Genomic DNA, 16866 nt, shown 5'->3' with positions numbered 1-16866 from the left:
ATAGCTCACATACAAATGTATATATATATATATATATATATATATATACATACATATACACACAGAGACCTGCTTTGTTTGGTAATCAATGGGTTAGGGTTAGAGTTAGACCAGAACAAATCAGCTTTGTTTTTAATCCTTAAACCTCAGACAGATGACACAAAGAAAATGACAATTAATCCAGTGACAATCAAAACAGTATGAAGCACCTTATTTCTAACAAATCTATTGCTGTCTCATAAAAGCAGTTATAGATGCACTGGAACTCATAGTGGTATTGAAAGTCATCTTTGCTTACCAGAGGTGTTTTGGGACAGTCAATTTTCTGCCAGACCAGAACGCCAAAGTGCGTCCATGACAAGAGGCTACCAAGTACATAGCCAACTTTATTATGTAAAGTGCCACATGCCAGGAGAGGGTAGTATAGTGCGGGGTAGTAGAGGACTCCCAGAATCACCCAGCTCTCTGCAAATACAACAAAAGTGTGTGAAGACCCAGAACATCCAAAGGAATATACTGTATGCTGATTTACTTACTGAACCACCAACAACAACTAATTCTGCTTAACTTGTACACTCAACACACCTACCTACACATATGTGTAGAAACTATGAGTGATTTAAGACCTAACTTTGCTGAATTGCCACTATATTTTATACTCTGCTTATCCTTGCACATACTGTTTGGTGATTGTGTTAAGTATCAGGGAACTGACTCCCACACCAATTCCAAAGAGTCAATTCTTATGTAAGTTTTTGTGATTGTAAGCTTTTTGTAAAGCTTGCAATCACACTCCTGTGTCAGAGACACATGGAAACAAAATAATCCAATTACATAACACAGATATTTAACAAAAATAAAATTTATGGAGATACGTCTCTCCATTTGATGCCTATTTACTTGTTTAAAAGTGACAAATTTTACTACTAAACATTAAAAAGTTACTATAGAAGATAGTAAAAGGAATGCAGATAGGCTGATGCTAGTGCAGGAAGAACCAAGGTGAACTCCTCACGTTTATTCTCTGTGTCTGTTGTGAAGGGGAGGGGGTTTGGCGATATGATCAGGCCCCATAGTTTGCACAAGAGTACTCCAAACACAGCCACTGCAAGGCCCTTGTGCTGTGTATGGTCCAGGAAGTTGACCGGACTGTGAAATCAAGCAGCAGGTATTTAGAGCCCACATGTTACCAGTCTCACATTTGGATGAAATGGTTATTGAGCAGAAATGACAAACTTCAAAAGCACTGCACAAGTATTTCTTAAGTGTTTGCCCATAAACTACAAATTAATTACTACTGACTTACTTACTTTTCAGTGCTTTCAGACTATCCATTCATGTCAGTATGGTATGAAAATCAACTAGAGGCATCTGTTTTTTACATCTCTACTAATCCAGGGAAGGTTCACTGAGCATGAAAACTCAAAAAACACACACATTTACACCTAGGCTACCCTGTGAGACCACAGTTTTATCTGTTGGTCACTGGAGCAGATTTGGGAGATACTTTCTCAAGGGTACATCAATCAGTCAAAAGATTAAAGTTAGTGCAGATAACTTATGTGGTATTATGATCAAGTAGGCACTGTTTTTAAAAAAAACTTTCACTGCTGGAGTGATTTCTGGAAACAAAAGACATCTTTGACTTAAGAATTTGCAAAAAGGTTTTAGAATCACACTCTACCACTGTGTTTTTTATATTTTTTATGTTCTCATAACTGAACATGTAAATGCAATGGCTCAACCAAAGTGTTTGCATATAGAACATACCATACTGAAATGAATAACTGCCAGGTTAATAGGAAATCAATCTATAAATCTGCCATATGCTTTGAAAAATGGTCAATAGTGATGTGAATTATACGCAATTCAGTGGGCTATACCATGCAAAACTACTAGTATGGCCCATGAAAGGCGGCAGGTATTTGATTTCACATTTAACCAGTGTTTATGCCATTCAAGAAAACAAAGAGATCAAATACAGCCTCACCTGAGTAAACCTGGGAGGCCTTTCTGTCTGTCGCCCACTTTGCTGCGCCTGGCTAAGATTGCTAGGATCAGCATGACAACAAGCTAGGAGGAGAAGATACATCAGTTAGCCATATCTGCAGAGTTGTATGCAGCTGTGGATTCCCCAGGGTTCAGGCCGCACTCTTTCTTCAGACAAAAAATGAGTTGATGCTACAAAAGGCCAAACCCCAGTGTCTCATTAGTGCTCCCCATGGATGCGGTCTGAATGAATTGTCATCAGTCAGGATCACTGACCAAAGAGAGTTCAGTGACCAGCCTGACCTGTGACACATTTAGGAAACACAAAGCTGGGAAGACTGCCTTGCTCTAAATTAGGTCAGTCTGTGCCATCTTTAAAAACACAAGAAGATGAATACCAAGAAACATCATAAAGTAAACATGACAGAAGACAGGAACACAAACATTGTGTGCAATCATTTCAACATTACTGGATCTTTTGGGATTTAGTTTGGTTGACTGTCAGGATTTACCAATATGGTTACCAATCTTCTGCCCTCTATTATATATTAATTTTGTATTACTTGATTTGTGTGACGTAACTGGAAAAACTAACTTGGAGGAAATTACTCCAACAAGGATGCACCATTGTCTAAATTACATGTATTAAGCCATCAGTTTTAGATCAGGATCTCCACAAAGACATAATGATGTGGGACACCATCATTATTATATTATTGCATTTGCATCAAAACCATATAATTTATTTCTTGGACCGAAGCCCAACGTTTCACCAAAATTCATTAAAACCTGTTCACAAGTTTTCGAAATATCCTGCAAACTAAAAAAAAAAAACTAAAATAGAACTGAACAGACTGGAAACATGAGACAGGGCTGACATTGACAGCCAAATTTTGCATACGACACATCAAAAAACATGTTTTAGGTCTTACAACAAGGTGCAATATCATACAGCCAGTGAATGACAGGACAGTGTAACGTTGTGTCAACAGTAAAGCGGACTTACAGATATTGCAGTGATGCATATGTGGTAGAGCCTGTCATCAGCAGTTGGGTCACATGGAGGGATTATTCTTAAAAAAAAGGAACAAAACATTCACACATGATCAAAACAATCAAACTTAAACTCAAGGATTTGAGTCACTGAACAGACCGACACTTCACTAAACCTTTCACACGTCACTGTCAGGACCATTTGTGGTTGGAAACTTGCAGCTGAAATCCTGCAGCAGAGATTTGCATTTAAACGGATTGGTATCAGCGTGACACAGGAACAACAACAAATGCCTATGTACATGTTCCTGTACACTGTAAGAACAGGACTACCTGGTCATGGGTTAGTAATTACAACTGATATTCAGAGAAGGCCTCATACATGAAGTATTCTGGGTTGAGAGACTTATTTAGGAAAATACTACACTATACTTTATGATCTGTGATCATAGAGATGGCAGCTTCCACAATGGATGTTTCGACATTTTTCACAACAGTCCCTTACCTGTCTAAACAATGTGTGAATTTGTAACTTGGCACTCAGAGAGAGCAGACCATTTGTAAATTTAAGGCATTGTGGAAATTCACATTTCCAGAGTCACAGCTGGTTGACAAGGAGACGCAGCAGGACATTTTAGTGGTCACAAATCCGCTTGCTAAAACTTATAGTGAGACAGTCAGATCATGTATTAGCTAAACAAGGTGGCTGATGATGAATGACACTTGATCCATTGTATTTCTGTCATATTGTTTAACATTATTATCTATAAATATTATTTTCTATTAATCAATGTATACATGGAGACATTCTTACATGGAAAAAACTATTTATATATGCAAGAAAACATCCCAAAAATAACTAACTGGAAATACTGCACATGCCCAGTTGCATTGTGGGACGGGCCAGGGACAAAGAATGATGCTTATGTCCATTTTTGCATGGTCCTATTTGCATGTGCCTATGTACTAAAAAGTACAATAAAACATTCAAAACAATTAGTTATTTTAGGTTGAATACACTTTAATTTTGTCTTTTTCTAATAAGTTCTATGAGCAAAACCAAACAGCTTTCCACAAGACCTGCATCCCCAAGGCATGAAAATGAGATGCCTCTACTGTAATATGAAAAGTGAACTGAACAGAAACAAGACCACATACTGACACTGGCACTGCAGAAATGTGCCAAGAGTCACCTAATATCTCAATGAGAGCGGTATCTCACTCGCAAAATTGTCGAGAGTTTGAAGAACTACTAATGCACTAAACAACGGGCAGAAATAAAAAAAGGCTACACAATTAAATCAAGCGGATAACATTTAAGACTAAAAGAACTCAAGTCCTCAGATAGATGATAAGAATGTACTTACTCTGCTTCAATTTTGTTTGGCAAAGGATCCAGGTCCGGGTACTCGTAGTCCAGTAGAGCATCCTTATCCATTGTGCTGTCTCTTTTTCAAACAGATCCAAAGTCTTACAAAGGAGCTAAAGCACTTTTAACCAGAAATTCTAGCAACACACAGCTGCGAACCCCTTGAGGAAAAGTGTCTCCTAAGTCCCAAGTTGGACTCTGTTGCTGCTGCAGAGGTGTCCTTCTTTACCCGTGTTTGGTCTAGTCTCACTCACACTCTTACCCTCCCCTCACAGCCTGTATTCAGGTGCCCTCGTCCCACTGTAGAGCTCAGAGTAATGTGACAGGTCCTGGCTGCAGCGTGCTGCCTCCACCCTGCAAAGGCCCTATTTCAGCTGAGGGTTACCACCACACTGGGAGCCTGGGAAGAGAGTGAGAGGGGGGCAGTGTGAGAAAGGAGGGAAAAATGTGGAGATCTGGGCAGCCAATCTGGAAGGCCACCTGCGGCTTACTGGGATTACATCTACTTTTGGGGTTGTGTTATTGGACCTGTTGCTGGTAGTCAGGTGTGCAGAGTTATAAAACTCCAGCTGGGACTGTGTGGGTAGCTGGGAGCGACGAGCCTTTCCTATCAGAGCGGAGTTCCACATAGATAACAGGGAAATTCTCAGGTTGTTCCCTTCAGTCATGGTTACCAGAGCTAAATCCAGGTAAATCACCAGTACAACAACATGGAACCAAATAGAGCAGGATGGAAGAAACTGCACGTTTTCAGGACAGTCAGATTACACCTCCACTCCCCTCAACTACATAACTCTGCGGCTTCAGCTTGATAAGGATCAAGGAAGGGTTCATTCAACCCAGTACTTCCGCAGATAAATTAAGATAAAGATGTCCAAGGGCATATCTATTTATTTTCATAATATATAATAATAATCCATTTTCTATTTTCTAACACAAATCCCTACTTGGTATCAATGTATTTTAATATGTTGTTCAAAAGAAATTCTTAGAAATATATGATTAATGGGAAAACAGGTAATTTCCAAATAGTAACGAAAGTCTTCCAGTAAACTACTGATAATGATCATACAAGTATGATTTCAACATGATGCGAATATGATATGTGAATGAAATGGATTTAACAATAGGTGCAGTCACACTGCTCAGAGGAAAGTAACTTTATCTTTTAGTTTTTTTTTTTTCATACCAATGGTGTCTTTTGTCAGCTCATGCAGCACAAATAATATCCAACAATAAACGTGGACAGCTCTCCATTGTTTGGACTTACAAAGGAGAGTAGACCTGAGCGTATCAGAAATTTGCCTAAGACAATAAGCTACATTTGTCAATCCACATTTTCTTTAAGTTATCACAGTTGTTTTAATCAAAGCCAGCCTCCTATTTTCCTGTTGACCAATGTTGGCCAAAATGATTAGCTGATTAAATGATCAGTTGAGCAACAGAAGATCACTCACGGACAATTTTGATAATTCATCATTATTTTATTAGTAAGCATAAATGCCAAACTTTCTATGATTCCAGTTCAGTGATATATATATATATATGCACATTTTTACCATTCGCTGCCATTTTATAGACCAATTGATCTTTTCATTAAAAAACATTCACAGATTGATTGAAAAATCATATAATATGACTTTGTTTACATGTCTTAAACTCACATGACAGGTTGGATCTTGACTCCTGAGTCATCACAAATATCTGTTACATATTAAGTCCTACTTAATATGTAACAGACTACTTGCCCATCACACCAGACGTTTGGGTTACTTTCTACTAAATCACAATTTTCACTCTAATCTTTTTCTCTTTTTATACCCTGCTTCTCCTCTACTGTTGTCTCATTTTACTAAAAAAAAAAGTTAAAAGAGCTCAGAAATATGATTTATTTCTTAAGAAAAGCGTATGTGGGTGGCAGTATTTTCTTCCTACAGAAAGAGAATTAAAGACAACACTATGAAGAGAGGAAAATGATCCCAAAGAACCTTCAACGTAAGCACAAGCATGTGAGTGCTACAAAGACAGGCTAAGGTCAAGGGTCATGCCACCCCAGCTCCAGTTATTTTCTCTCTGCAACAGGTTTAATAAGGCAGCAGCAAATGCACTGACATCGCTATGTTTACATGCACCACTATGCAGAAAAGCTTATCTTGTGCCACATGTCTGCATTCAACTGCAGCAGAGGGAGACCCAGTCAGTTTTGCAACACTGCTTCCATGTCAGGATAGACTCATTATGCCAGGATTACAGTCACACTTCTTTAAAAAGCAACAAACTTTCCCTCCTAACACTCCTGAGAAAACATGCTTTCTCAAGCATAGTAAGCCACCAAATCAAATGTGCTCCTGAAGAAAAAGCAGCCCAGGAAATAGAGGGGTCACTGAACAAAGAATGCTTTGAACAGTTATAATTACATCACAGAGAGGCAGTTTGATTGGGCCAGACAGTTTCAGGTTTAGGAAGTCAGCTCAAAAGCCCTTTTGTAGGAAATGGGAGCCTTCTAAAAACAAACAATTGAATTACTGATTTACCAAAAAAAAAAAAGAGGTTAATATAATCCTTGATAAGACAATAAAAAAACTAAAACTGACGACCTTAAGTTCTTGGCTCAACCCTTGTTTCAATTAGGGCTGCTAAAACATTTCATTTAAAGAAGATGCTTTTCAGATCTTTTCAGATTGACTTTATGTATCTCTATATCCACAATATCACCACTCAGGAACTCTGAACCCAAATGTTCCCAAGCTGTAACCATTAAACAGATACTTAATTCAACAATATTGAATTAATTAATTTCACCTGGTAAATAGGTAGGCATTCATCCGGAAGATCGGGTTTAAACACTTTATTTTATTTCCCACTATTTTAAACAACACTGCAAACCACTGTACTTCCCACAGCTCCGCATGATAGTCTCGTTTGTTTCAGTGGAGGCGCAGCTGCAGCCAGGTCCTCTGTATTCGGTTTCATACAGATATCATGGACAAATTTGATGCCTTTGAAGTTGAGCTTGATCGTCTGACAACAAAGAGACTTTAAGCCTGAGCGCCGCAACAGGTAACTTAGTCACCTGTCCCCCCTCGGTCCACGTCTAGTCTACTGCACCATCTGCCACTTAAATCGGGAATTTAATTATTTGGTTTTTACGCATGTAGCCTATATTATTCGAATCATGTGCGCTTCTCAAGATAAATATTTATCAATGACTTTTCGCAACAATAGCTACAGTAGCTATCAGTTTTGGAAGCTTGGAGATGCAAGCCATACTTACCGACCGCCTGCAGGTGTGCTGCAGCGCCAGGTAGAAGTGGAGGTCAACGTCAAACTGCTGGCACCTACAGCTCAGTAACTAAACTGCATCTTTTGCATTACCTGGCCATATTTGATTCTCCCAAACAATGGCTTACTGCTGCCATTTAGCCACCTATAGTTTTGAAGTTAGGATCCTACCTTGTGTTCATCTTCTGCTGTCTGCCTCTTGGTTTTGAGAGCTTCAGATGTCCACCACACACCCACCTTTCAGAAGTTCAGTAATTACAGAAACAAAACCACAATCTCAAGAGCAACTTTTCTTTTTCCTGGACACCTCACATGCATTGTCTGGTTGGAACTTTGAACTCTCTCTATCTTGTTGTGGTGAGAACATTGTAAAAGTGCTGCTGCATGCAAGTTGCAGTTGCGAAACATATAGTGGTCACTGATGAGGTCAAGTTCAAGAGAATGATGAAATTTTGCAGTATATTCATTAAATTACAAGCAAACAATATAAAACCCTTGTCATTTGGGGTTGCCCTTTTGGGGATTAAATTAATATTTTAGTCTTTTATTCCAAAGTTTGTGCTTCTGTTTTAGCTGTGTCTTAATGTTACGTATATAGAGAGTACTCAATGACCTTGCTGGGTTTTTTGCTCTTTTGACATCTCAGAATTGTTCCTGTCATAGTTTCATCAATGTAACAGTCACAAGCAGTGACACATAAATCTTATATTGCAGCATAAAGGTGGAAGTGAATACTTATTCATGTCTGTGGTAGTCACTGCAAAATGGACACTTGTGCAATGCAGTGAATACCACTGCACAGGTCAACTCCACCTAAAGTCAGCAGTGTACAGTAGAGTTAAGTGGCACATTTGTTATTTTAAGATGAATTTAATCATGTTTTCTTGCGTTTCTCTTGTTTCTGTAAGAACAAGAACCCTTTAATGTTTCACCGACAGGGCTCTGCTTGTGAGAGGCTCAAATCAAGAAGCTGATCTCAAAGCTGGTGAGGGATTGTTTGCCATACTTATATCAGTTTGTCTTTGTTGGTCAGGGAGAAGATTTCTATCAACACAGTCATATTAGGGCCCATAGTCACTTCTAAGTTAGAAGAGACATGTATATATCTAATTTCTCTGGAGTTTTCCAAACCAAGGAACAGAACATTTTTGAATAACTGAAGCATTTATGATATAAGATGTGACTACTGACATTACCTTCTTGTGGTCATCATTATATCAGGATTGTGTGCACAAAGATGCCCTTCACAAATGCATTTTAGCCACAGGACTCTCCACTTTCATTCCCTGCACCACCACTGACTCATTATCCACAGTATTGCAGAGACAAAGATTGTCTTTATTGGCCTCGGAAATTAGATTCTGGCCTTTTATAGAGACCTGTTCATGTTCAGAGGAACAACATAAATTCTGTTTTAGGATTTTACCTCATACAGCTGGTGAATACATTGACATCGGTTTGAATTAAAGAACTTTTTGTTATTCTTCTGTTGTCTAGCTTCCTGCTTCTGACATTGAAGTGGAAATCTCAAGTGCAAGCTTTTTATGCATCCTAAAGAGTCCACACACCAGGAAAAGATGACCGTGTCCTGACCTTTCCATAAAAGCAAGTGAGTACATCCTGCTCTGAGTGATGTTTCCCAGTAATTCAGTCAGTTTTGTCAGATGAAGAATGTCACTGAATGCTGACTTCAAATAACTCACGAGGAAATGAACTCATGATAAAAGCCTATCATCACAATTATTAACTAGCTGACTGCAGTTTTTCTTCTGAATAATATGTAACTGAGTTAGCAATCTGCTATCACAGCTGTTTGTATACAGAGAATGAATTAGATTCTGTAATAGTCATTATTTGAATTAAACTTTTATTTGTCATTAAATTGGAGTTAACACGATTGTGGCAGTTTTTCAACCCAGTCTGCTTTTGATTGAAGATTCCTCAGATGAATTAAACTAATCACATTGTATCTGCATTGAAAGGCAAACTTGGTTATTCTTTATTTTGTGCTCCATAAACATTTCATCGTTGGCAAAGTCAATTCATATTGAGTAATACTGAGAAATATTGCCTCAATGTTAAATCATGCCACCCGAAGGCCTCCTGGGTTCAGGGGGGCTAATTACTAGGGATATTTTTCTCCGGCTCAGTCTGCTGCACTGCCTCTGTCATAATCAATGAGCCTTGTAACACTCAATTAGAACATAATTGGATTTGTGTGTGTTCGAGGTGGGAGAACATGTACATTTGAGAGGACATGAAAGCACTGCTTATCTCTGTTGACAGCTGTAATGAATTTGAATTGGGTTGGCCAATTGTAAATTTCTGAAAAATTCAGTCTGTGTAAGCATATTCCAACACAACCACTCCCACTCTATACCCAGATGCCTCATAAAAGGCTTGGTTTAAAACAGCTTGGATTTACATTATAATGTTTCATTTTTAATTTAGACTTTGGCATGCAGCCCTAGCTATACCAGCTACTATAAGCTGGTTCAGGTGGCAATTGTGCGTTTGTTTTAAAGTTGAATGGACATTTGAATTCTCCTCACTTTTATCTGTGTTTTTTTTTTAAATTTGAAAGTTTTCAAAAGAAGATAAAAAATGTTTTGGGACATATTTGTAGGTTCAAGCCTTTGGGTAGGCGTTTCCATAACAGCGGTCTACTGTCAGGGCCGGCATTGCTAGGAGACGCACCTTTTGTGGGTCCATGGGTCCAGGTCTGCAACCTCAGCAGTCTGTGTATGTTACCCTGGGAAAAATAAATAGTGTAGGGATATGTGTATATATATGTATATGTATAATCAGTTTGACATAAATAGTTAGAGATGATTAGTGTCCAGAACACTTTCTGGTGCTATAATGGATTTTAATAATCTACTTTTGTCATAGATGAGCTTCCATATTGCATTTTGACATCTAGTTGATTGAGCTGATTGAACCTAAACAGCTACTAGGAAAAAAAAATCAATTTCAGTCCTGCAGGTCATTTATGTTTTGATATATCGCTGATATTTTTGTGGGCTGGGAGTGAAAGATTTATTTCCCTGCTTATGAGCGCTCAGAATGGGATGTTATATCTAAGGAGCCTTTGACAAGTACAAATCTTCCTGATAGTTATTAAAGTCCTTATGATCACTTTGCCTCAGACACGCCAATGTGCAGCGCTCAGGCTGTCACGTTCCTGCTGCGATTGCCTGACAAGCGCCTTGAATTTATGGTGGGGTGGCAGGGTCGCGCGTCTGAGATGCTGTGTAATAATCCTCTTTATATAACCGTTTGGAGAACACCTTGGCAAACACATCGCACACACTGAAGAGCTTGATTTGATTTTCATGATCTGTTTATCTTAAATGACAAATTCTTTCTAGACATCATAGCTATGTGTATATCCAATTAAACTGGCTTACCAGTTTATTAGATACAGCTTTACAAACCTAAATTACCTTATAATATAATATACAAGGAAATTATCAATGATTTAACATTTTAAGCTTGACAAAGGTAGGATTTATTGCAGGTTGTATTAGACTGCATTGGATTATGCAGGTGTACTGTTAGCTTAGCGTATATTACTGTTATGTGTGTTGTATTGAGCTGATCCAGTGAGATAAAGAAGATGAAACTCAAAGTTTGTAAAGCAAACAGAGGAAGGATCCTCTGGGTTATTGATGTCAAGTATTTATTGCTCTTTGAAATATGTCTTTCTGTGTGTGTGTGTGTGTGTGTGTGTGTTTCTGTGTGTGTGTGTTGATGTCTGTTTTAGTTGGGATGTTGTACGTGATAGATGATGTCCTTGCCATGGCCTCTATATGTCATCCTGTGTGTCTGTGTGTGTGTGTGTTGTTTGGGTGGTCTGTGTGAGCATACATTTAAAGGCTTTGCTGATATGGGTCATGCGTCTGGTGGATTATTGGTTTGTTTTTCGGATGTTGCAATTTTATGTTACAGAACTGGAGGGTAGTAAGTACAATCATATTGATGTGTTTTCATGACCTTTAGTCTTTTCTCCTGGAATCAGGTAACCTTGCGAGGCATTGGAACTCACAAGATCAGATTTTTTATTTTGTGCTTTTCTCTTTAAAATGATATTTCAATACTGAGGTGTTGGGAAAAAGCCAATTAACTAAGCATATTTTTTAAATCTGGCCTTTAAAGGACAAGTGTGTAGGAATCTGTAACATCTAGGTAAAGTTGCAGACTGCAACCATTTGAATACAGCTCAGCCTTCCAAGTAGTGTAGGAGAAATAATACTCGAAAAACACAAAAGGCCCGACCTAAAGCCAGTGTTTGGTTTGTCCATTCTGAGCTACTGCAGGAACATGTTCAACACAGCAGCCTCCATGAAAGAGGTCCCTCCCTGTGTAGATAATGGCTCATTTTAAGGTCATAAAAATAGGTGAATATTTACTAATGAAAACATGCCTATGAATATTGTATTCCATTTCTGCCAATAGATCCTCCTAAATTGTACACACTGGGCCTCTAAATCAGAGAAACACAGAATATTCATACATATAATGAAATGCCATGATTTTTTTTTACCAAAAAGATTTACCCTAGAAAAAGGACTGGATTTCCCTGTTAAGGCAACTTTTCCTGTCTCAGTCTGATGGGGGATTTGCATTTCTCACAGCTCAGAGTTTTTAATTATGAAATGAAATTTCAGCCCAGCATGCCTAACATAATTGCTATCAAAACGAGAGATTTGCCGAAATGTCCCGAAAGAGCTAATTGAGGGCAGAGAAATACTGATTAGTGCTTTAGGTTTATATTCTCTGAGCACACAAGATTTTTGTATTGTATCTGTGTGTGTAGTGTTAATGTGTAGTGTGTTTTTTGTTTGTGGGCCTGTGTCTGGCTTCATATGTGCAGCATATTCAGGTTCATCCAACCTTTATTTCAGCATCCTGGTTGCTCTGATCACCGCTGTGTTAAAAAAGCAGAAACACTTAATATAATATTGGATTAAAAATGCATTAAAAATGCAAAGTATTGAGTTTCTGTGTATTTTCCATTTCTAGATTCAAACCTACAGTGACTCTTACATGGAGTTCGTGTCTGGTTATTTCGCATGCCTTTCAGCAGAGAATCATTTGTGCCACAGGGCCTGAGTTTGACCAGTTTTCATAAAAGAGGATGCCTCCCGGTCTGCAAGCGTTAGATTTTTTTCTGATGAATAATGTATTCATCGTCTGAAGCTGCAGACACGTCTCACTGTGTGTTCAGAGATGCTTGACTTTCACACGTCTCTGCTGGAATGAGGCTGAATCAAGAGCTTGTCTCGGTTATCAGCAGCTGTCGGCAATATCCTGCTATGCACAAAAGGCAGAGAGAACATTTCTCTCTAAGGCTACATCAGGAGGCTTTATAATGGTGATGGTATAACACCCACTTACTGGCCACACAGGTGAACTCTGGCTGATTTACATAGTTTTTTGGGGGGGTTTTTTACGTTTTTTTTGTGTTTCTCCTTTCTGAAGTGATCTTTTTTTTAAATAGAATTATAATGGCTAGCATTAATTTGCATTGGCATGGTAACCTGTGTATAATGTAATGTAATAATATACACTATTTTGCAATATATCCTACCTTTATGAAGCTTATAATCTTTTATTTTTGTTCAACAGTGTCAGAGAAATTTTGAATTAACTTTGTGTTGATGTTGGACTACACCTGATTATACTATAAAGAGACTTAATGGACTTTTTCTCTCTACATACAATATATATGTATTTTGACAAAATAAATGTTCAATACAAGTACAATAGCATTCCCTAGTCAGTTGACAAATGTTGTGTTATTTGTGTAAGCTCAACATTAGAGCTTTTGTTTTACTAAGTCAGGGAGAGAACAGCAATTCTGGAGTTTGAGACTACCGGGTTGTAGCTGAACTGGATCGATATTAACGATCACATTATCTTACACTCAGCACAAAAGAAATCAGATCTGTTTTCCTTTAATAACACAAATTATTGCAGTATAGGAAAGATCAACAAAGGTATTAGTTTCAACCTGGTCTCCTTTCAGCAGATAGATTTTGACCTGCAGCCATGAAACTTTCCTATTTTGAAGTATGTGACTGAAGCTATTGTTGTCTAAGATAAACAGTCGGTTACTTCTAAACAAGTCAGACAAATTATGACTTGTTGCAGTATAGGAAAGATGATTTCTTATCAACAAAGGTATTTGTTTCAACCTGGTCTCCTTTCAGTGAAAGGATTTTGACCTACAGTCATAAAATGTTGTCTTCCTATTTGGAAGTGTGTGACTGAAGCTGTTCTTGTCTGAGATAAACAGTCGGCTACTTCTGAAGTCAGACAAATTATGACAGAGAAGAGATAAGACAATTTTACACTTTGATTGATGTTAATGCCTTTATCACAGTTTGATGTAACAACAGATCATGGTATGTTTATAACCTCCTTACAGAAGTTGTAAATAGCTGTATAATACATAAAGGTGCAGATTAGTGATTTGCACAGTGAAGAGTTGGATTTCCTTTGGAATTTCTAAAACCTATCCAATCACTCCTGTCACCATTAATGGATTGCAGTGATTGCTTTAAAGACGGGGGAGGGGGGGAGCATGATGATTTGTAAAAGTCAGTTCAGCACAAATGGCCTGACGACCGGGAATCTGTGTGTTCTCTGAAGCTGACGGTAAATCCCATTGAGACCGCAGTGCCGTGACACCACGTAGGTCTCCTGAAAAGATCACTCACGCCAAACTCCATTAGCAAACGGCTGCTCTCCACATGTCACTGCCTGAACAAAGACGCATGCATTCATCCCACACTACAGGAGGAATGCTAGCAGCCATAAATAAGGTTTTGGTAAACATAGTCTGACACAAGAAAAAGCTTGTGTGATTTATAAAAAAACGTCATTGCGTAATTTATATATACATGTTGTGTAATTCTTAAACTTGTTGTAGCACCTTATTTTAAGTGTTAGACTTGAAACAGATCTGTAATGAGATGAAACTTTTAGATAATCTGAGCTGATGTGTGTGTTTCAGAGTCGGCATCAGATGATAAAAGAGAGTGGTGATTCCTAAAGACAGCAATTGATTGTCAAAGCAACATTTGTGTCACCTCCTGTTACTGTGTATGTACTGTGAGCTGGTTCCTCAAGAAAACCTGCTCTGAAATTTGGTGTTGTAGACAATATGTGATGTTATTTTTTCACTAAAGAAATATTGCAGTCATTTAGCAAAAGTGTTTCTATACACTATTTGGGAACATCTGCCCGGTATTATGTTACTGCATTTGTGATTAGGGTTTCCCTGATGTATTATCAGTATTGGTTTTGATATCCACAGTATCCTGTCACAGTGACATCATGGCATCGATTCCCCAGATGACTACAGCGGAGAACTGAGTCATGTTTCCCGGAGAGGTTTGACGAGAGGCCAGTAAGGAAACCCCTGTAGGCATGGTATGGGCAGGGCAGAATACATCATGTCGCTTCTTATTTTGTACTTCTTTTTCTGAAATGAGGCTTCAAAGGTGACTTCTGACACACTTTTCATAACATCACAGCCCTTACCTTCCTCAATAGGCTGCTCACAGTGTGATTGGATCATATAAACGCCTCTTTGAGCTGAAGGAGTCGCACAGCTCTATTTCATGTGACCTAGACCTTAATTAGTATGGCAACAGATTGTCATTTGCATGTACGTGCCCCAGTGAGTAGACAGGAGGTGGCGCGCATATGGGGGAAGGATAGTGGCACTTCAGGGCCAGTTTGCTTAACAGACCCCAATGGTGCAGTCAGTTCCGAAGTGTTGTTATTGTAGCTAATTATTATAGTGGATACAGTTATTGTGCCTAAGGAGAATAATGTGTGGTGTACAGGTGCAGTAAAGTGACAATTTATGTGAAATCTCTTTTAAAAGATTGTCTTTTTAATTTGTTTTACTTTCTAAAGTAAATTACCATTTTTCAGAATTACTTTGTGTATTTAAAAGATAGAGAAATAGCAGCATTTGATATGCACACAGATAAAGAAACTCTTCAGAGTGTTACTATTTTTCAAAGTGTTCCCTGGTCCTGACAAAAGACCCGCCTCATACCTGCTGGGAATTTTCTGCCTCTGGAGAACAGAGCTGTGCAGCACTATAAGACTCATCCTTTTATTTAGCAGGCAGCAGCATATAGATGTTACATGCTTTTGGCTGTTTGCTTTAAAGTAGAAAAGCCTTGTCTGCCATAGAGTTTTGTTCTAACATTGATACAACATCTATTCTGTGGTATCAGCCTGTGATTTTGTAAATTATTGGACCGTGTCATGAAATGTATTTCTCATTACATGTGAGCTTGAACAGTACAGTGATTTATTGACCAGGTTCCTTGTTTTCACCTGTGGTTCAATAAATATTATTATACTGCCTGTAATAATTGTAATTAAACATGTTTTTATCCGTAACGTTTCTCTTCATAAGTCCAAGGATTTACCTTTTTCATGTACAATATTTCAGTTACCTGAGTTTTTTTCCCCCACATAAGGCGTCATGTTGAATTTGTTTTTGTAGATCATTATCTCTATCATTTGTCAGGCTAGTTGTCAGTTGTACCAATGCTACTGGCCAGTTTAATATCTCACATCATCACTCATACTTTTATTAAGCTCCTAACACCGACTCATGCAAATGTTCTCTGCAGTGATTTGCATTTGCGGTGCTGACGCCGATCAATGCTCCATCGTCTGTTGTCTCGTGTACCTATAGCAAACAGATTCCCTGGCATATATTATCTCCAGTAACATGTATTTCTGCGATAAAACGCTAGACACTGAAGAAAAACAGTTCTTGTTCTGCACTTCATATTGACTGTTCCCTGAGTGTCTTGTTGATTGACAGCTAGGATCCCTGAAATCCTCTGCTGACATGTTATTGCTCTGGGTCAGAAACAGGCAAACAGGAGTTAGCCTCCACACTCCCCCATATCTACTCTTTGCTCTTCCTCCCTGCTTTTTTTTTCACTGTCCACTATCTTTCTGCCTCCCTTATAAAATTTCTCGCCCTGCTCTGAATTATTGACCAGTCTGGATTCCCGTGAGACTAAGCCAGTGGTGTGTTGTTGTCCATCAGCAGCAGCACAGAGCTTTTTTTGTTGAATCCCCAAACTAATATGAAAACATGGTCAGATTTATCATGTTCAGAGTCTGAGGCAAGGGTAAGAGTATCTTTTCACATCCCGCCATCTAATAACAGCTACATACTGTACTGA

The 16866-nt window shown here is 38.4% G+C and overlaps 1 protein-coding gene across 2 annotated transcripts in view; it reads right to left on the bottom strand.

Moving 5' to 3' along the window:
- The window catches only part of stra6 (signaling receptor and transporter of retinol STRA6), a 17223-nt gene extending 9271 nt beyond the window's left edge, over window positions 1-7952 (bottom strand). The window contains exons 1-6 of one of the 2 annotated variants that reach the window (XM_035664390.1): window positions 7805-7952; window positions 4350-4751; window positions 2996-3062; window positions 1991-2073; window positions 1016-1149; window positions 299-465 (exon numbers count right to left, since the gene is read on the bottom strand). In XM_035664390.1, the coding sequence (XP_035520283.1) occupies window positions 299-465; window positions 1016-1149; window positions 1991-2073; window positions 2996-3062; window positions 4350-4420 (522 nt within the window). In that variant the 5' untranslated portion in view covers window positions 4421-4751; window positions 7805-7952. Of the gene's footprint in view, window positions 1-298; window positions 466-1015; window positions 1150-1990; window positions 2074-2995; window positions 3063-4349; window positions 4752-7625; window positions 7731-7804 lie in introns of those variants that run through there. The other variant, XM_035664392.1, reaches the window with a different exon arrangement.
- Between the last annotated feature and the right edge of the window lie 8914 nt (window positions 7953-16866).

This window comes from Morone saxatilis, unplaced genomic scaffold, assembly GCF_004916995.1.
Source record: "Morone saxatilis isolate NCDOM2014 unplaced genomic scaffold, NCSU_SB_2.0 Contig2, whole genome shotgun sequence".
Classification (NCBI taxonomy): Eukaryota; Metazoa; Chordata; class Actinopteri; family Moronidae; genus Morone; species Morone saxatilis.
This window is presented reverse-complemented; position numbering and strand designations above follow the sequence as displayed.